The sequence below is a fragment of the Crinia signifera genome, chromosome 7, assembly GCF_055691185.1.
Source record: "Crinia signifera chromosome 7, ASM5569118v1, whole genome shotgun sequence".
NCBI classification, from domain to species: domain Eukaryota; kingdom Metazoa; phylum Chordata; class Amphibia; order Anura; family Myobatrachidae; genus Crinia; species Crinia signifera.
The window spans coordinates 188,056,844-188,077,691 of NC_139223.1; the positions used below are offsets into that span (position 1 = coordinate 188,056,844).

Here is a 20,848-nt window from a genome sequence, read left to right on the forward strand (position 1 = left end):
GATTCTTTCTCTCCCTAGTTTTATAAATAGGCCCCCATAGTGTTACAGAGGTCATGGTAGCATAGATAAATACAGGCCTGATACATATTTTTCATTCTATTATTGTCCAGTGTGTATCAAAGAAAACCAAGTATCATGAATCACCAGATTTCTATTAATAACTAGCGGCTGAAGTGTTCCCCGCATGACATGATTTTAAAACTTTAGCTAGAACTGAGGGATTAAGCCTGTTCTTAATATTTCCTATTTGTTCTTTTGGAGTCTTGTAGGGTCTGATCTAAATTTAACATGAGCTGCGTGGGTTCGAAAAATGTAATATAAAGAGAAGAGCTTAGTACAACAAGAACACTTGTGAGTTGTGTTATAACCGTCTGACTTCCTGTAATAATATACAGAAGTCATTTCAGAATCAAATCCGTGCTGCTTAGTGGTCTACCTAGATTTTATTATTTACAGTATGTCTGCAAATATTAAATTGTTCCCCTTTGTGCCGTCAGAAGTGACATACAGTATGGGTAGATGTTTGAAGCAGCCAGTGATAAGGGAGAAGTGATCTAGTGCCTGGTACTTTATCACCGGACAATCAGCTCCTGACTGTTCATTTAAAGCAGGGGTGGCCAAACCTGTCCTCAAGATCTACCAACGGTGCATGTTTTCCAGGCAACCTGTGGATCTATAGTAGGAATGCATGCAGCATGTTTTAAAATGTGACAGTAATGACTACAGCTGTGCACCAGCTAGGTAACCTGGAAAATGTGGGACCGTTGGTAGATCTCGAGGACCGGTTTGGCCACCCCTGATTTACAGGCTGGGTTTAAAAAGGAGCCGTTAATAGCCAATTGGTCGGTGATAAAGCACCAGGCACTTTATCACTTCTCCTCCCTTATCGCTGCTTCATACATCTAGCACTGAATGTGGTGGGTGCACTGACAAGGTGTAGAATGAGAGTGTAGCCAAGTATTCCCAAACTGTGGTCCATGGCACCAGTGATGGAACTTGTGGGTGGTGAGCCCAGGTGCAAATATTTATTATGGGCCCTCCCTAACCCCAACCCAAGTTCACAATATTCAACAGGGTGAGGCAGAGTGTGACCGGGAAAAACAGTGGGTGATAGAAAGATAATAATGGGCAGCAATGGAACCCTTAGGCCTCAGGGGCCCCAGTGCACTTCACCTGCTGCACAAATGGTAGTTCCACTCTGTGGCACCCTGGGGTGCCTTGGGGAACTTGTCGGTGCCTCAGGTTGGTGGTCCAGGACTACTTCAAAATATTTATGGTCAATGGAATAGGCCAAATCAGTCCTGGTGGCTGCCAATGGTACTATGTGGAAAAACAGAAGCAAATCATGTCCCGCACCTCATAATGAAACCGAAGTTTGACATATTAACACAATTTACTTAATTTCATATTTTTTTTCTAAATTTCTCAATAAGAAACGTTTGGCCTAGGGGTTCCGTGACAAACATTCTGATACTGTAGGGTGCCATGATTCAAAAAAGTTTGGGAGCCACTAATGTAGCCTCTGCTGACTCCCATTCACCCCAAATTTCTTTGTACAAAATTCACTGGGTTTGCTACGAAATCACAGCATTTACGATCCCACCGGTCAGGATGCCGACAGCTGCAATCCCGATGGTCAAACTCCCAATGGACCTGGTAATTATATGAACCCATCCCGACCACAGTCCATGATCAATCGTCCCCACCTGCAGCCTAACCCTAAATGCTTCCCACCACAGCCTAAACCCCCCCCCCCCCCACTTACCATCTGCATCCCCATTTAACAGATTCTCATATGGATTGAGTTATGAGCCCATTGTATTAAAGGAGCGCTATAACATTTTTAAGATATCCACTATTAAGGTAAGTTACATTGTTCAATATGAACATGGCATACCACTAGAGGTATGTAAATGAAATATAGATTTATCTTAGCCTACCACTCTGAAAGCTTATCCCAGCTTTTTAGAATCGTTATATTGATATGTAACAGGTTAAATAAAAGTTGAGTGTGCAGTCATCTAAGCTGCTGCATAAATACTAGGCCCTGCCCCTGAGGAACTGCAGTGTATGAAAGGATCAAACCATATAGTCAGTGCCAGAGCGCCCCGGGGGGGTTGTTGGAGGGAGATTTGGCATGTGTAATACAGCATCTGCCTCCAGGGGGGGTGGTTAGAGATGGGCAGGCTCACTCACCTGCTCCCAGGACGGTGCTTTCCTCCTGCTCTCCTTGGCGCCGGCGGGAGTCGGGACCCTTCCTGCTGCTGCTCCTCCAGGCAGCTCATTACCGCCCTCCAGTGGCCGGCACCCTAGGCAAATGCCTAAAGCTACCTAGTGGTGGTGCCGGCCCTGCATATAGTGTATTTCTACAAAGCAATTTAACCAACCAGTCAGCACTTTGCATCTGCCCTGCTAGAGATGCTGCTTCTCCCTCCTAACTTGGAAACCTGCTGTGAAGCGAAAGAAAATAATGGACTTTTTGGGTGCCGAATCTGCAGTTATTGTGTGTATGTTATTCAGCTTGGTAATATACTGTCTTTGATTTTCTTTATTAATGAGAGAAAGGGACCAAGAGAAAAGGAGCGAGATAGAGAGAAAGGGATGAAGAAAGAGTAAGGGAGGGAGAGAAAAGAAGAGCAGGTTGAACATATGGAAACCCCACCAAATGCAGGCCACAGCATCCTGACGGATCTCAACTATTATCCCAGTGGTTCTCAAACTCGGTCCTCAGGACCCCACACCGTTCACATTTTCAAAGTCACCTATCCGATGAACAGGTGAATTCATTACTCATTGACATATTTTAAAAGATCTAAGGTGGAGCTAATAATTTCACTTGTGTTTCTGTTTGGAGACCTGCAAAACATGCACTGTGTGGGGTCCCGAGGACCGAGTTTGAGAACATGTGTGGAATGTTTTTTTTATTTTTTTTCACTGTGAAATATTGTTACACAATTGTATACTTTGCCTTCGCCATTCTCTGGACCAGGATCCTTGGTTTACCAATTCCAATTGTAGCCCACGTAGATGGTAAAGGATGAAAAAGTCCAGAAAATAAAAAATTCATGTTGGCCATTGTCACAATGATTGACATACGAAAAGGTCAACATGAATTTTTGTCCTTGTGCATATGGTGTCGACATATCCAAATCCCAAGCTGAAAATGGTGCTCAATGAACAGCAGTTTTAGATACAAAGGGACAGATGTATTAAGCCTTAACAAGAGATAAATGCAAGGGTGATAAGGAGAGATAAACGTCCAGCCAATCAGCTCCTTACTGGCTTTTTTCAAACACAGCCTGTAACATGGCAGTAAGGAGCTGATTGGCTGGACGTTTATCTCTCCTTATCACACTTGCATTTATCTCTTGTTCAGCTTAATACATCTGCCCCAAAGATTTCTAACTGTAGCGGTGACAAGCCAGTCATTAAGTTATTCTTAAAGCAACAATAATTGAAAAGGCAAAACCTGGTATAAATGATTGCCTTTTTAAAAATACGGGGGGAACCACTCATACACGTTCCGATCCTGACGTGCGTTTTGAGCTTAAATAGCATCGCATCGCATCGCATTGCATGCCTTGTGCATGTAATGCGATGCGATAAAAGGACAGTACAAAAAGTATGTGCGCACATACTTTTTGTACTGTGCGATGAGATGCCGCGGGAGCGCGCATCTCATAGCACACATCGCAGCGGCAGGATCGGAACGTGTATGGGCACCTATAAACCTCGGTAAGAATGGTGATAAATTTTGTCTATCCATGCCAGAGGGGTCATTCAAATTGACTGAGGTAATAATGAATTTAACTGTGCTCAAAAATAGATATCCTTAATGGGATTGGTATGGAATCCTGGCGGTCGGAATCCCGGCAGGCAAAATCCCGACCGCCACAATGCCGACAAGGGTGGTCACATGGATCGCCACCCCTTGCGGGCTCGGCACACTAATTTATTCTCCCTCTATGGGTGTCATGGACACCCACAGAGGGACATTGTCGGCCGCCGGGAAACTGACTGCATCCCATCCTTAATATCTGGCCTGTAATGGCAGGGGCCAAAGTTTCCCAAACTCCACTCTAGCAAATAAAACTACAGGAATCACAATTATCTTTGTGCTAAATAACCGTGATTTGGAAACGTAGCATTTTGTAACATAAATATCAGGAGCTCTCTAATATTAATCTAAAGGCCCCCATACACTAGCCGATTTTGGTCAGATTTCAGCCAGATCAGTCGGATCTGGCCGAAATCGGACCAAAATCGGCTAGTTTTGATGTCCCCTCAGATCCGATGCGCGGTCCCGTGCGCATCGGATCTGCGTCGGGTGGTCGGACCTGCTGCACGTCCGACCACCCGACTTGGGACCTAGTGGGGCGGTGGAGGGAGCAGGGGGGGCTGGGGACGCTGCGGGGGACACGTCTGTGTCCCCCGCTGCTGGGGACAGTGTCTGTGCGGCGAGAAGGTAGAGGGAGCAGGGGGGGCTGGAGACGCTGCGGGGGACACAGGCTGCATAGAGCCGGGCAGGGGGAGCCGGCCGGGAGCTGTCAGTAATGAATAAAAAAAAAAGCCCATACAATGAATGGGCGGCCTGTGATTGGCTGAGCGCTCTCTCAGCCAGTCAGCAATTGGCTGAGAGAGCGCTCAGCAGCCAATCACAGGCCGCCCATTCATTGTATGGGCTTTTTTTTTTATTCATTACTGACAGCTCCCGGCCGGCTCCCCCTGCCCGGCTCTATGCAGCCTGTGTCCCCCGCAGCGTCTCCAGCCCCCCCTGCTCCCTCTACCTTCTCGCCGCACAGACGCTGTCCCCCGCAGCGTCCCCAGCCCCCCTGCTCCCACCAGCTCTCACCTCTTAGCCCCCCCCCCTGCTCCCCGGGTTTTTTACATGTGATAAATCGAGACGATTTATCACATGTAAAAAATGGCACATCAAGTGCCAATCTAATCAAGCTCCCCCGGGGAGCAGCCGGGGAAGCTCAGGGGGAAGTCGGGGGCGACTTGTCCTAAGGACAAGTCGCCCTAGTGTATGGGGGCCTTTAAACAATGAGGGAGAGGTGGAACTTATGTGACTATCCACAAAGAGGCTGTAACAGCTGCAGTCACAATGTATAACTTCTCTAATGTAGGAGAATTAATCAGTGATAAGTAACAGGTGCCGGAATATTGAGGAACTGGGGCTGGGAGATGTAGTGCAAATTAGGCATGGTGTACCAACCAACCATACTAATTGTGCATACATGCCAATGTAATTCTAGCTTGCTTCCACTACATAGAGAGGCAAGGTAGAAAACGGTAATGGGCTTGATGAGTTGTTTGCATCATGGGGGTTATTCTGGTTCACTCGCAAAGGCAAATGCACTCTATAATGGACAAAACCATGTGCATGGCAGGGGGGGTGGGGGTGGGGGGGCAGATGTAACATGCAGAGAGGGTTAGATATGGGTGTTATATTGTTTCTGTGCAGGTTAAATACTGGTTTCTTTATTTTTACACTGCAATATAGAAATCAGTTTGAACTACAAACCCCACCCAAATCTAACACTCTCTCTGCACATGTTACATCAGCCCACCTGCAGTGCAGCATGGTTTTGTTCATTAGAGAGTGATTGTGCCTTTGCCAGTGAACCAGAATAACCCCCCCCCCCCTCCCCCTTCCCCCATGTCTCCACCACTCTCCATGTACAGGGGAAGTACTGTAGGAAACACACAGGTGATCTGATGAAATGCCCAGGACTAGTACAACACCATTACATTGCTGATGTCCTCTGCAGTCTATAGGGTACCATACCTCCCAACTTTGTAAGTCCCAGAATAGGGACACTCGCGCGGTGCCCGAAAAGGGGGTGTGGTCTATGCAAATGAGGGCTAGCAAAGTATTCCTGAAGCGGGTTCCGGACAGTTTCCCGACAGTCATTACCCCGACGTCGGGATTCCGACTGTCAAAACCCTGATCCTCAGGGCCACCGGCTATTCTCCCTCGTGGAGGTCCAAGACCCCCATAGAGGGAGAATAGAATAGGTGGTGAGCGTGGCGAGCCACCGTGCCCGCAAGGGGCTTTGTTGCGCTTTCCCCACTGTCTGAGTCCGAACAGTTGGGATCCCGACGCCGGGATAATGACTGTCGGGACCATATACCACACCCTCCTGAAGCATCCAGGCGCTATCTTTTAATTCCTATCCACAAGAGGTGACTTCTTAATTCCCTCCCCCCTCTACATCCTACCGGTGGTTGGATATAAACTATTAGGCTATGCTCTGCTCATCTCCCAGAGCCTCGTCTGGTGGTGGCTCCATGAAGTCTGGAGATAAATTGAGAACACAATACAGTAGGTCTTAATAAAGGTATAATCATTGAAGAGTCTTCTATATGTGGTACTATCACAGAAGTAACACATTCATCCCCCTACCCACAACTACCACCACTGTTTCCCTGAGCACTGCAATAATACACACAGTGGTGTCTGAGTGAAGAGCTTGTTTCAAAACCGGTAGTTTTCAAACTCTTTTGGCCTATGAGAAACCGATCCAAACTGTTAACCACATCACATGTGCTTGTTGAGGAATTTCTCATTTATTCATTATTCAAAATGGGGTGCAGTGCATGGGGCCTACACTAAAGGGCGGTGTGTGACATTAGCGCGCCTGGAAAAACTCTTCTCTGCTTTACTGATTCTGTTAAAAGTACAGGACAAATCCCCACATCTGATAGATCAGCTAGAGAGGCACATTTCTAGCTGCCTCCCAAGCAATGTAAAAGGAAAATTCACACACAGAAACCCACTCATATAACAGTGCAGCCAAGAGAAACCTTTTCGTAATGACTTTATTAATCCATTAATAAAACTAGATCAAGAAGAATTTTAGGAAGAAAACTTGGGTGCTGCAACACACGCTATGCAAAACTCTTTAAGGGGGGGGGTATTCAATCTGGGATTTTCGACTGTCGGAACGTCCGGACAGTCAGGATCCTGGGACGTTTTCGCTCAGCTCAACTGTAACTCGATAGTCGGAATTCAATGTTTCGGCTGTCGAATGTCGGAAAAAAGTGGGCGTGTCGGCGAAATTGGGTGGGGAGTGTAAAAAAACGACTGTGAATTCGACAATCCACGGCCGTTTCGGACAAAACAGGTCTGACTTGTCGGAAACGGCAGCATTGAATAGGCGGTGGAAATAGCAGCCGGGATTGAATACTGCCCTAATCCGGGTTATTGTTGGGTATACCTGGGTTGCGGCTCCTTAGTAAAGGGACAGAGTAAAACAACCCAGGTACAGTGATCAGTGCCGCAACTAGAGGCCAGATTTGAGGGGGTGCCATAAGTGATATTATAAATGGTACTCCAGGAAATCATCTCTCATCTGACATTTTTCAAACACATGACAGGAGCTGATTAGCTGGATCACCATTGCTCATTAATAAATAAGTCTCTCTCTCTCTCCCTCCCTCCCTCCCTCCCTCCCTCCCTCCCTCCCTCCCTCCCTCCCTCCCTCCCTCCCTCCCTCTCTCCCCGCACCTCCTCCAAAGTGTCTCTCACTATTCTTTGCCCTCACTAGTTAAAATAAATCTGCATCCAGTTGCTCAGAATAAAGTCTTTATAGCCAGGAATTGATGTTATTTAATATTATAGCTTTATGCGACATTTTGTGCTGACCCAGTGTATATTGGAAAATGTTCCATTAGATAATGCTGACTAGTAAATGACTGTGAAATTCAGTTTAACCTGAAGCCGTCCTAACTCATTATATATTTAGTACAGTGGAAAGCTTAATACCGCACAAAGTATCCTGGAGCCCTCTGGCCTAAATATAACTGTGCCTCACACAGACAAAAATTAGGGCTTAAAGCTTTAAATGAATAAGGAGGATCTGAGACCTGCAGATTGCTCCTTATGTGTCCATTGGGGCCAGCTGGTTTAGTAGCCTGTAATATGTGCAGATATACGGATGAAGCCAGCCTCTGCCAGCCCGCCAGCGCGACATATCCATAGCGCTGGTGGGGGGTGTGGCCGGTGGGCGGGGATGCTTATGCTCGGGCATCCAACTCTGCACGGCGGCAGGTAGTGGGGACAGGGTGCTTTCCTGCATGTCTCTCTAAAGCAAGAAAGAGCGGTGGACAGTGGACAGCCGGCTGCAGGGCTTCCGACAGAATGGGGCACGTGAGCGTCTCGTGCTCGCGCACCCCGTACTGACAGACTCCGGCGGCTGGAAGGGGACGGTGCATGGCGATTCTATCACCAGGAGCCTCTCTAATGAGAGCGACTCCATCTGTAATTTTATATGAAACTGGCATATTCTGTATACGCCAAATTTTGTTCTCAATATTTAGAAAAATAAATGTTAATTTGTTAATGTGAATCATCCTGTCAATATCTGTGTTCTGTATTCTTCTTCTGTTGCCTTTCCAACACATATTACATAGATGTGATATGACTTTTTTGACTCTAGGGAGCACCACCAACATATAACATGTGTATACTCACAGCGCAGGGCCGGTGCTAGGGTGTCCGGCGCCCTCCTGCAAACCATAAATTTTGCGCCCTTTCACATTGCCATTGCAACAAGCTGTAGCCCAATTGTGGGAGCGTATGCAACATGCGATCCTATGGAGGATCTCGGGTGCATGTACATGTATGCATACACCATCTCAGTGCTGTGTCCGCAAAATGTTGCAGACACTAAAGGTGCCCATACACACTGCGAGAATCGCATACGTTATGGGCTAGATCGCATCGCACGGCATGCATGCAATGTGTGTGCGGTGCAATCTGAAAGCAGTACAAAAAAGTATGTGCAGCACATACTTTTTGTACTGTGTGATGCCCAGCGCACATCGCATCGCACGCTGCTACTGCAGCGTGTAAGACCACCTTTAGGCACATAACCCAGCCCATTATTTAAAAAGTGTCTAAATTAATATTTAAAAAATCTACAATTATTTAAAAAAAATGTTATAAAGTGTATAGTAAAAGACTCACTGTTCTTTTGCTATTTAACTCTTCTGCAGTCCCTCCTCTTCTATCTGCGTAGGCAGGACTCTGAGGAAGCCATTACACCCCTCTCGTGACTGAGGGGGAAAGGAGTGGAGAGAAGGAGGAGATGGAAGAAGAGGTAGTGTGTGCGCAGTGCAAGGAGCTGCTCAGCCTCTCCATACTGTGGCCCGATGTCAGACAGGCACTGCGGGCGGTGTGCAGGCTGTGTGCACTCGCGGTGCAGGGAGCAGCTCTTTATACTGCCGCCCGCCCACTGTCAGACAGGCGCTGTGGGCGGCGTGCAAGAGGCTATAGTGACAGTGAGGGCTGAGGCAGCTTTAGCAGAGCAGGGAGGGAGACAGCGCCTTTTCAGCATGGCGCCTCCCTGCTTTGCAGGAGCTGCTGAGTGGGTAGCGCCGGCCCTGTCACAGCGGTTCAGAATTAGTACTAATGGTCGGTATGGCCGTCACCAAAAATTGCTTACATACAGTCTATGTACTGTATGATGGATTTTCCTGGTAAGGAACATGAATTCCACTTAGTACCAATTCACCACTGCCTCGCTATAAAGAGCCGCAGTGAACAGGACACACGTGTCAACAGCCCGGCCGCTCATGGCGGGGGGACAGATCCCTCAAAGTGGGACTGCCCTGACAAAATGAGGGACATAAGAACCAAATCTCTAAGATCAAAATTTACGTTATAGCACGATAATTAGAATATATACTTTGGTTGAAATTACATTTTGGTTAGTTGTATCCGACCGGCCATCATCAACAGGTGTATAGTAATATTAGCTACATAATACTAACTCATAAATCTCTCATCAAACAGTAAATGTGGTTTTGTTTGGTTGCTCTTTGGCTTTCTTTTAACAGTGATCTTTTCCAAAAAACCATGTTCTAGATTAGAAAGTAGTTTATCATAAATCTCTTTGAAAGCCAAGCGTTATTAATGATACTGACCACTAGGGGGCATTACTTCATTGGAGTGTAAACATAGGGATGCACCAAGTTACACTGACTGCAAAATGGTTAAAGATGTATATAATTTGCAAGTATATATTATATATATATATATATATATATATATACACACACACACACACACACATACAGTGTGTATACAGGTTTAATCATTACTCATACTTGCTGACTTTTGTTTTCTCTTCTCCGGGAGAAGCACGGTGAGGAGACCCAATAGTAGTATGTCAGGGGGGCGGCCATATTCAAGCCCCGCCCCCATGGCAAACAACGCAATTTGCGTGTCTGCGTATTGGGGGAGGGGCTAAAATGACGCAAAATTACGCAATTCGTGTCATTTTAGCCCCGCCCCTCATCGCGGACCTGCGGAAAACAGTATTAATGCAGCACGGAAGGGTGGTATGGGGGCTGTCTGGCCAGTGTGGGAGGATTGCCCACCTTCCCAGGGGGCTGAGAGGGGGACCCGATTTTTGGGTGCCTCCCGGCAAATCCGGGAGGGTAGGCAAGCCTCTTCTTAATTATTTATCATTCTCATATGGTGCCCACACACGGTGAGATGTGTGCTTGGTGTGATTTGAGTCTCACAATTTGTGGTATACAATTTGAACGACATCTGACTACAAAAGTCAATTACAGGGTGCATGGAAACCAGTTCAAAAACACCTGCCTGCACATACATTTTTGCCTTGCAGTATTGACTACGCGGGAGAGCACATCGCATTGCAAAGGCAAATAAACAGTGCAATTTAAACTATACCAGATGCAACTTGAACTAAAAAGAACAAATCGCACACGATAATCGCACCGTATGTGGGGACCATAAAAACCCATCGCTGAAAATGCAGGTAATAGTGATCACAGCGCTGGGGACTCAGAGCACCCAGTGTTTGCAGGAAACGCCATAATTTGGACCGCATTACCGATGATTCCGAATCAGGCACTGGGAGTTTACTGAGAATAAAACAAGTATTTTTGTACTCACTTCTAACCACCTCCCAATCATTGGCCAAGGACGCCATCACTTTTAAAGTGAACAGAGATAAAGTACCAGTCGATTGGTTCCTGTCATGTTACAGGCTGCAGTGGCACAACAAATGTCAAGGCAGCAGGGCATGTACCCTGGGAGGGGACGCTGTAGCAGGGGGTGAGGGGGTGGGACATAGCTTGATGGGTGGACGGACAGAGACTCCAGGTGCCAGCATTACAGGGGTGTAATCACAACTGTGCTCCCCCAGAACTCTAGATCTCTTTTAGTGGCAGATGTATTGATCTTGATGAAGTGATAAAGCGTCCGGTGATAATGCACCAGCCAATCAGCTCATAACGGTCATTGTTCAAATCCAATCTGTAGCTTGACAGTTAGGAGCTGATTGGCTGGTACATTATCACTGGACACTTTATCCCTTCACCAGGCTTATCACATCTGCCTCAAAGAGTAAAAATAGAGAATGTTTCCAGTGCTAACCAAGGCCATGCTGCATAATGCCGCATAGCCCCCGCTACCGCTCCTCCCTCTGGCATCGGCAAGTGTGTATGCATGGGTGAGGACACCCTAGTTATCATTCTAACTATAAATATAATATACATAGGTCTCAGTTAGTCAGATGTCCCCTCACTCCCTAATCCCTCTGTCTCGTCCTTCCCGTGTCTCTCTCTTCCTCCCCATCTCTCTCCTCCTCCCGGGAATCTCTCTCTCTCTCTCTTCCTCCCCGTATCTCTCTCTCATTCTTCCTCGTCCCTCCCTCTCTTCCTCCCCATCCCTCTCTTTCTTCATCCCCTACTCTCTCTCTCTCTCTTGACCCTTCCTCCTCTCTTTATCTCTCTTCATCCCCCTTTCTCTCTCTCTCTCTCGACCCTTCCTCCTCTCTCTCTCACTTGATCCTTCCTCCTCTCTCTCTCTCTCTCTCACAATGCGGACCCCCCCCCCCCCTCCGCTGCCGCTGCCATCCAAGGCCACTGCCACCATCCCCGGACTCCGTGCACCCCTGTCCCCTGTACGGGGCCAGCGCATGTGCAGTATGGTCTGCGGTACTGCGCATGCGCAGAACCCATTTTGGGGGCTGCCGCGCATTTGCGCAGAGAGAGGCATTCCAGAGGGAGGTAACACCTCCCGATGGGATGCCTTGGGTGACTGACAGGTCGGACTTCCGATAGGAAGTCACTGCCAGTCACATTGAAGCCAGTGCAGTCTCACAGACTGCATATGGCTTCACTTTAGGCAGAGACAGTGGCGGATTTTACCTGGGGGGGGCTGCAGCCCTGCAGCCCATAGGTAAAAACCGCCACTGCTCTTGACCTTCCTTCTCTCTCCTCTCTCCCTTCCATTACCCTCATCTCCCTCTCTATGGTTTTGCCTAGTAAATGATTGATCCTTTGAAAAAGAATGTCCCAGTTTGTCCAGCATCCCACACACCTGCCGAACTCGGACTGTGGGGTAGATTTATCAAAGGTCGATCAGGGGAAAATGCGCTATCCCCGTGCGTTATTGAAGGGGATAACGCTTCCCCTGATCTATGACACCCACGATGCGGGTGTTTAGTGTGCGGCGATGCGGGGCAGGCGACATAGCGCACATACGTTAGTGCCAAGTGGGCACCTGCCTCATACCGTATTTATTATGCTCCCTATTGGCCGTGCGCTTCTTGTCTCTTCTCCTCTTCTTTTCGCCATAAATTTCTGGCATTGTGGGTCTTCATACTGTTGCTCCTCCTCTCCGGCGTCTTGAAATTAAAACAGCGCATGCGCCGGGTACACATCATCCCCGGCGCATGCACAGTTTGAATTTGCAGATGCCGGAGACCAGCAAGAGGAAAACTGCGCATGCGCCGGGTACTCAACACGAGACCAAGGTATCCGGGGCATGTGCAGAAGACGCCGCCGGACGCCTACAGTGCATTCGTTATGGGAGGAAGCGTATCCCCGGCAGGAGGGGATAACGCACTCCCATAACATGCACACAAAGATTGGTACTTGTTTCCTAGCACGGCCACAACGATCTTGATCTGGGGCATCGCAGGTAAAAAAATCGCGTCGGTCGCATCGCATGCGATTTTTTAGCCCGCATGCGATGCCCGCGATTTCCCATAGGGAACAATGTAAAATGCCTCAATTTAACCAAATCAACATAGGGAACAATGTTAAATGGGCCAGAGACCCCCCAAAAAAACCCTGATCAGTGAAATGGCCCCCCAAAAATAGTTAACGCCACCCCACGATCAACGTCAACCCGAAGCGTGGCGAGCGCAGCGAGCCCACGAGGGGCGGCGGTACGCGTCCTCCGACCTTTTTATACCCCCACTATCCACGTCGGCGTGGAGTTGAGAATATATAGTGTGGAGAGCGCAGCGAGCCACCGAGCCCGAAGCGTGGCGAGCCCCGCGAGGGGACGCGGATACCTTCACAGTTAAACGCGTCCCTTCGCGGGCTTCACAGGTATCCGCGTCCGCTCGCCACGCTTCGGGCTCGGTGGCTCGCTGCGCTCGCCACACTATCTATTCTCAACTCCACGCTGACGTGGATAGTGGGGGTATGAAAAGGTCGGAGGACGCGTACCGCCGCCCCTCGCGGGCTCGCTGCGCTCGCCACGCTTCGGGTTGACGTTGATCGTGGGGTGGCGTTAACTATTTTTGGGGGGCCATTTCACTGGTCAGGGGGGTTTTTGGGATTCTCTGGCCCATTTAACATTGTTCCCTATGTTGATTTGGGTAAATTGAGGCATTTTACATTGTTCCCTATGGGAAATCGCGGGCATCGCGTCGGTACCATTGCATGCTTTTTTTGCCCGCATACGATGCGACCGACGCGATTTTGACTTTTTCAATGGGAAATCGCGGGCATCGCGTCGGTCGCATCGCAGACCATTAAAAATTACCCGCGATGCCCGCGATTGTGGCCGTGCTAGGAAACAAGTACCCAAAGATTAAAAGATTCGGATGAAATTCAGGCTCACTTCACCACGAACGTTAGGGCACAATTTATAAATCTACCCCTGTATTACATCCCGCCCGTGTTTGTTTGAAAAATAACACTTACTGTAGGAGCTGGTTGGTTTGTACATTAGCCCCTAGCCCCCTTGCTTTGTTGCAACAGATTAAATTAATGTTATTAAATTTAGGACCCTGGTGAATTTTTACAACTTAGTTTGTTCTTTTTAAACCCAAACTGCAAATGAGTGAAAATAAATGATATTGAGGTTAATAATACGGTAGGAACAAAAACACCCAACTGTTGTTATCATAAATAAAAAAAAATACAGATCCAAAACCAAAACTTGCAACGGTGATTTTGGCATAACCAATCCAGAGCCAAAACACGAAGGAGATCCAGATCCAAAACCAAAAACACAAAACCCGAAAAATGGCCCAGTGTACACCGCTAGTATTTTACACTTAAGCTGATGTTTGTTTTATTTTGTTAGTTTGTTTTGTTGTTTTCTGCTTTGCTGTTGTTTCAGTGTTAATTGTTTTTTTGTTGTTTGATGTTAGTTTTGTTTGTCCTTTTGGGCTTTGGTGGAGATTATATAACGTGAGGTGGGCATATATAGTGCACAATTACTAATGTTCAGTACTGTAGGTTATATTTCTTTACCCGGCCTATTGCAGTGTCAGATCTAAATGCAGCCCAGCACACAGGAGTTAAAGCCTCCGTCCTCCAATTACAAGGTTCCCACTGACTGATATGGACAGTAGGAGCAAATTTAGCTCTTGTGCCTAAAGTGCCCCTTTTTTTTCCATCTGCTCGTCCAGCATCAGAAGCTGCAGGCGGCCTCCACATCTCTGATAATAGTACAAGTGCACTGGCAGGACTGTGCTACGGACTTAGGGGTGTGTCAGCTCCCAAGCTGGAGGATGATAAACTCAATGGGACTATCTATTTTTAACCTGCTGTTCTTTCCTTCTGCTAGTGCAATCAGGGCTGGCTGAGCTTTCCCCTCAATGATTCCAAAAATCCCTGGCCATACGTATACGGCCGATAAGTGCAGAGGAAGGCTCCTGGAACTTCACAGACATAGTCAGTACATTTTTTTGTCTGCTTGAGCTCTGGGACAATCATGTCCGATGAAAGGGAATCCGCTGGAACCCGGTCAACGACCACAGTGAGTTCTGTCGCTATCCAGGCTGGAGATTCTCGGATTGTAATCGCTATTCTCAAGGTAAGCTGTGTGTAATTGTCACTTCCTGCCATAGGAACCACCTCTGTGGGTCCCCCAGAACCCCCAATAATTTTTCTGCAGAGGGTCATGTCTATGTATAGAATTTTTGAGTCATATGGCGGATGTAATTTGAGTACCCCCCATTCATTCAGCCTCCATCCTTTCTCCTAATATGTGTAATACACATACTGTACATGTAGTCATACAAAGTATAATATATATATATATATATATATATATAGATATATATATCTATATATATATATATATATCCATATATATATATAGATATATATATATATAGATATATATATAGATATATATATATATACAGCCATTTTTGGCCAGCACGGGAATGGTTAATGCTTTATGCAGTGCCTGTAACACTATCACCCTTCGCTGGTATTTTTGTAGGCTGTAAGAGGTTCGTTTTTACAGAACATTTAGACAGTGTTGTATGTCATGTGGTTCTGACCTTTTGCTTCTTGATAGGTCCACAATGAAAAGTACAATAACATGTACATGGCAATTTATCACCGTGTGTAACCTTTAGCTGCAGTTATCGGGGTATTTATCTCAAGCAATTACCCAATAACGTTGTTGGGGCAGCAGATGTACTCACACGGCATAGACAGTTTTGTCATTTATCCGGGTTAAATGGCCAAAACTTTGTACAGTACAATGCAGGATGCTTTTTATAAGAAAGATAATGATTGCATTCGCAGTATGCAAATCTACATGTATTACAGATAAAGCTGGAGTGTAATGAGGCCTACACACGGGGCGATTTCAGGGCCTTTTCTAAGCGATCTCACTAGATCGCTTAGAAAATGCCCCGACATCGTTCCGTGTGTAGGGGCCCTAGCGATAGCGATGCACAGCCCCGTGCGCCGCTATTGACCGGCCATTAATAACCAGCATGCTGGATAAATCTACTTAATCGCCAATCAGGGCCTGTGTTCTCACCGGATCTGGCCCTGACAGATCGCTCAGCACAGATCACTGACCCGCTGTGTGCTGAGTGATCTGAGTGATCTCGTATAGCTCAGAATGCTCAGCACATCTCCCCGTGTGTAGGCCCAATGCCTGATTAACCAATAGGCTGATTAGGCTGCAGCCTGGGGTGACAGGAATGAGGGGGCACCTTGCAGGTGACAGCCATGGAGTAAAATGAAGGCCTCGATTATTCCATGCTTGTTAGCGATCACCCGTCCTGATGTACTGTGGGGGGTAAAGTTCTTAAGGTGACTGCCAGGTGGCTGTGCCAATGTTACTGTCTGATGGAACCATTACTTTATGTCATGGGTCTTCAAACTGCGGCCCTCCAGATGTTGTGAAACTACAAATCCCAGCATGCCTTGCCATAGTTTTGCTATAAGGGAGTGTTAAAACTGTGGCAAGGCATGCTGGGATTTGTAGTTTCACAACATCTGGAGGGCCGCCGTTTGAATACCCATGCTTTATGTACTTTCTGCTACAGCCCCAGCTGGACGGCCTAATGCCAAAGTCTCCTTCCCACACCACAAGCATTATATCCTACATGCCAGGTGTATAACCTTTGTTACATGCACATGGGCAGTATGACTGGCGAGGCCCTTAGCGCCCATACACGTGTGTCTAGCAGAATAACAAGGGGAGCTACATGTGTATTAACCTAGGGCACCTGGAACCTTTATTCAGTCCCAGGTAAGGGTAATGCATTCCAGATTATCTTAGCAATGTGTATGAGCCTCGTGTGCTGAACGATCTAGTCTAGTCAGATCACTCAGCTCCCAGGGCTTGCTAGATCGCCCATACACATGTAGCGATGTATGTATTTAGGTCCAGAAAGATAAAGGGCCTGATTCCGCACTGTCCAGGCAGCAGTAGAGGTGTTCAGTACTTTCTGTGCATTGGGAGCAGCTGCAGGGGTCAGTAGATTGACAGTCTGCAGCCGATTGGAGGCGGTGGCATTGGCCTCCACTTCCTGAAACAGAGTCGTGTACTCATCGAGGCCAGAGTCTCCGTCTTCTGACAGAGTTTTCAGAGATTTCTTAGCCTTTTGGTAGGAGTTATGGCGGCCGGCTTGCGCAACCCCATGGGTCACTCAGCCAATCAATGGAGTCACAAGTGATCCGATGCTGTGTCCTGGATTCCTGACTCGGTCACACTTGCATGCAGGAGGCAATCATACCCCTTTTATATCCAAAATCCTGGATCCGACCCGGCATTTGGAAGAAGGATCCAAGCCGGGTCGGATCCGGGATTTACTCCATTTACACTGCGATGCCCACCCGCAGTGTAGACGGAGGCGGCACTTGGAGCAGTGGCATAACTATAGCACCGCAGCCCCCGCGACCGCGGGGGGGCGCTATGCATGTGCGGGCGCCGGGGGCTGCAGTGCTATAGTTACACCCCGCCGCCCGCCGCACCAACCCCCGCAAACCCCCCCATCCCCAGTCTTTACCTGTGTTCAGTACGCGCTGGTCCCGGCTCCCTTCTTCTGCTATGAGGACCACCACAAAATGTCCGCCCCCATTTAGCAGACATTTCTCTGAAACTGTCTGCTGTATGGGGGCGGACATTTTGTGGTGGTCCTCATAGCAGAAGAAGGGAGCCGGGACCAGCGCGTACTGAACCTAGGTAAGACTGCGGGGGATGGGGGGTTTGCGGGGGTTGGTGCGGCGGGCGGAGGGGCGGGTGGGTGGCTGGGCGCCCTCCCTTTAACGGCGGGAGAGCGCCCAAAATGTAGTTACGCCGCTGACTTGGAGATGACATCATCTCCAAGCGCCAGGACTGCGGTGATCCCCGCCGGATACACCGATTGCCATGCTGGCGGCAGCCCAGCACCAAGGTAAGCTGCTGGGCTACCCCCTGCCCCCGTGCACCCCCCCTGCCGTCGTCCGGGAGGTGAATGGATGCCGCACACAGGCACAGGCATCCATTCACCTCCTCCGCTGCGGCTGCTGCTTTCTGCAGAGTATAGCAGACAGCAGCACAGGCTGTCCGTGCCCCCCCCCCCCCCCGTCTAACCTGCGGACGTTGCGGTCCGCAGGTTGTACGTCTCCCATTGATGTAAATGGGAGCCGGGTCATCCGACCCAGCGTACCCATTTACACCGCCCTCTACCCTGGTCCTAGCCGTGTTCTACCCAGGTCAGGACCTGGGTAGAAGTCCTCTGTAAAGGGACACGGCGTGACACATTTACACTGCTTCTGACCTGGGTCTGACCCGCCGAGGACCCAGGGTTTTGATGCGTTGTAAAAGGGGTATTACTTATGCCAAATGCCCCCATGCTGCATTACCTATCTGAGCATGGCTGCTGCTTCCAAGTCATACCCCTTTTACACCAAAATCCCTGCTTCCAAGTCCTACCCCATTTATACCCCTTTTACACCGCCGCAAAAACCTGGGTCAGCAGTGGGCCCGACCCGGGTCAGTGGCAGTGTAAATGGGTCAACCCATGTCCATTTACACAGGACTTCTACCCAGGTCCTGACCTGGGTTGAACACGGGCAGGACCTGGGTTGAACATGGGCAGGACCTGGGTAGATTGCAGTGTAAATGGGTACGCCGGGTCATCAATGGGGGAAGCCCAACCTCCGGACTGCAGCGTCCGCAGGTTGGACAGGGGGCGCATACCTGCTGTACTCTCCAGACAGCAGCGGAAGCAGGGAGGAGGTGAATGGATGCCTGCGTGGCATCCATTCACTTCGCAGATCGGCTATGGAACCACACTGCGGTGTAAAAGGTAACAAACGCCGGGTCGCACCCAGGTTGAAGCTGGGTCCAAAATCCCGACCCGGCGTTTTGGTGTAAAAGGGGTCCGACCCAGGTCTGCGCAGGCAGTTTACGCTGAACCTGTGTCAGTCAACCTTCCATCAATTATTTAAATTAAAATGAAAAGAAATGACAAGTTAGCATTGAAAAATGTTGGTTTGTTTACTTTGTAAAATATATTTTCAAAACCTTTTATTCATTGCTCGAGCACACATAGTGGTATAAAGGTGCAGCATCTCCCATGTGCTCCCCCCAGCCCCCTTCCCCTGCAGCAGCAGACAGCATCTCCCATGTGCTCCCCCCAGCCCCCTTCCCCTGCAGAAGCAGACAGCATCTCCCATGTGCTCCCCCCAGCCCCCTTCCCCTGCAGCAGCAGACAGCATCTCCCATGTGCTCCCCCCAGCCCCCTTCCCCTGCAGCAGCAGACAGCATCTCCCATGTGCTCCCCCCAGCCCCCTTCCCCTGCTGCAGCAGACAGCATCTCCCATGTGCTCCCCCCAGCCCCCTTCCCCTGCAGCAGCAGACAGCATCTCCCATGTGCTCCCCCCAGCCCCCTTCCCCTGCTGCAGCAGACAGCATCTCCCATGTGCTCCCCCAGCCCCCATCCCCTGCAGCAGCAGACAGCATCTCCCATGTGCTCCCCCCAGCCCCCATCCCCTGCAGCAGCAGACAGCATCTCCCATGTGCTCCCCCCAGCCCCCTTCCCCTGCTGCAGCAGACAGCATCTCCCATGTGCTCCCCCCAGCCCCCTTCCCCTGCTGCAGCAGACAGCATCTCCCATGTGCTCCCCCCAGCCCCCTTCCCCTGCTGCAGCAGACAGCATCTCCCATGTGCTCCCCCCAGCCCCCCCCCCCCCCCCCCACACACACACACACAAAAAGAGAACATAAATTATATTGCATCCAATTATGATTTCTGTAGGTAGGGTGTATATCCCTAAAAAAATGGAGTCACTGGAGTGGGAGGCACATCACGCACCCTCATCCTTTAAGCTCTTGGTCCCGCTACTGCCTGTCAGCGCTGTCTCCTAGTGCAGGATAGGCTGTGGCAGGTCTGCCTGTACAGCACCAGGTCCGCTCGTGGCTGCGTCCTTCCCGGCTGCTGTCTTTTGTTGCTGCAATGCACTGTGGTACGCATGGCGCTGACTTCCGGAAAGCGCGCTGCATGCTTCCGTTATCCTTTCAGCACTACCTGGATGTCCCAACCTGGGTTGGGACCGTTTACACTGCCCACTACCCAGGTCCTACCAGTGTTCCACCCTGGTCAGGACCTGGGTTAGCCCCTTTTACACCAACGCTGACCTGGGTCCACGAGGCAAAAACCTCACATAGATGCACCCTCCAACCACAGCTCAATCAGGCCCAACATCCATTGTTTGCTGAGCTGTTAGGACATTGCTGGCACTGTGTATTTGTGCACAGCGGGAATCTACTGTAGCTGTCAGTCACTGTGTGCATGTAAAGGTAGCATCGCGTTAACATTCAGTAGTAACCTGGAGAAGAAGAGAGTATGACGGACATAATTAAATATGGTGTGTTCTGTACGCTGCTCAATTCAGCAATACACGTCCTCTGATATTTTATTGTAAAAGGTTGGGGCGTACCTGCTGCCTACTCTTTATCACTCCTCTGCGGGAGAAGCCGGCATCAGATGCTCATTGGCATTAGATACAGAGCAAACAGCTGAAAGCAGTAACTCACTATGGGCCAGATGCACTAAGCTTTCAAAAGTGATAAAATGGAGAGTGATAAAAAACCAGCCAATCAGCTCCTGCCTGACATTTTTCAAACACAGTCTGTGACATGGCAGGTAGGAGCTGATTGGCTGGCTGTTTATCACTCTCCAATTTATCACTTTTTGAAGCTTAGCGCATCTGGCCCTATACCTGCGCTTAGCCGCTGCCCGGCCCCACCTCCTTCCCCCAGCTGCGTGACTTTAGCAAGATCATGCCGCACACAGCTGGCGTCTAAATTAGTCACCCTGCCG

General features: G+C 49.0%; 1 protein-coding gene across 1 annotated transcript in view; it reads left to right on the forward strand.

The window, feature by feature from the left end:
• The first annotated feature begins 14,849 nt into the window (after positions 1-14,849).
• The window catches only part of CCDC141 (coiled-coil domain containing 141), a 143,521-nt gene continuing 137,522 nt past the window's right edge, over positions 14,850-20,848 (forward strand). The window contains exon 1 of the mRNA XM_083154708.1: positions 14,850-15,103. Within this exon, the coding sequence (XP_083010834.1) occupies positions 15,002-15,103 (102 nt within the window). The 5' untranslated portion in view covers positions 14,850-15,001. The remainder of the gene's footprint in view (positions 15,104-20,848) is intronic.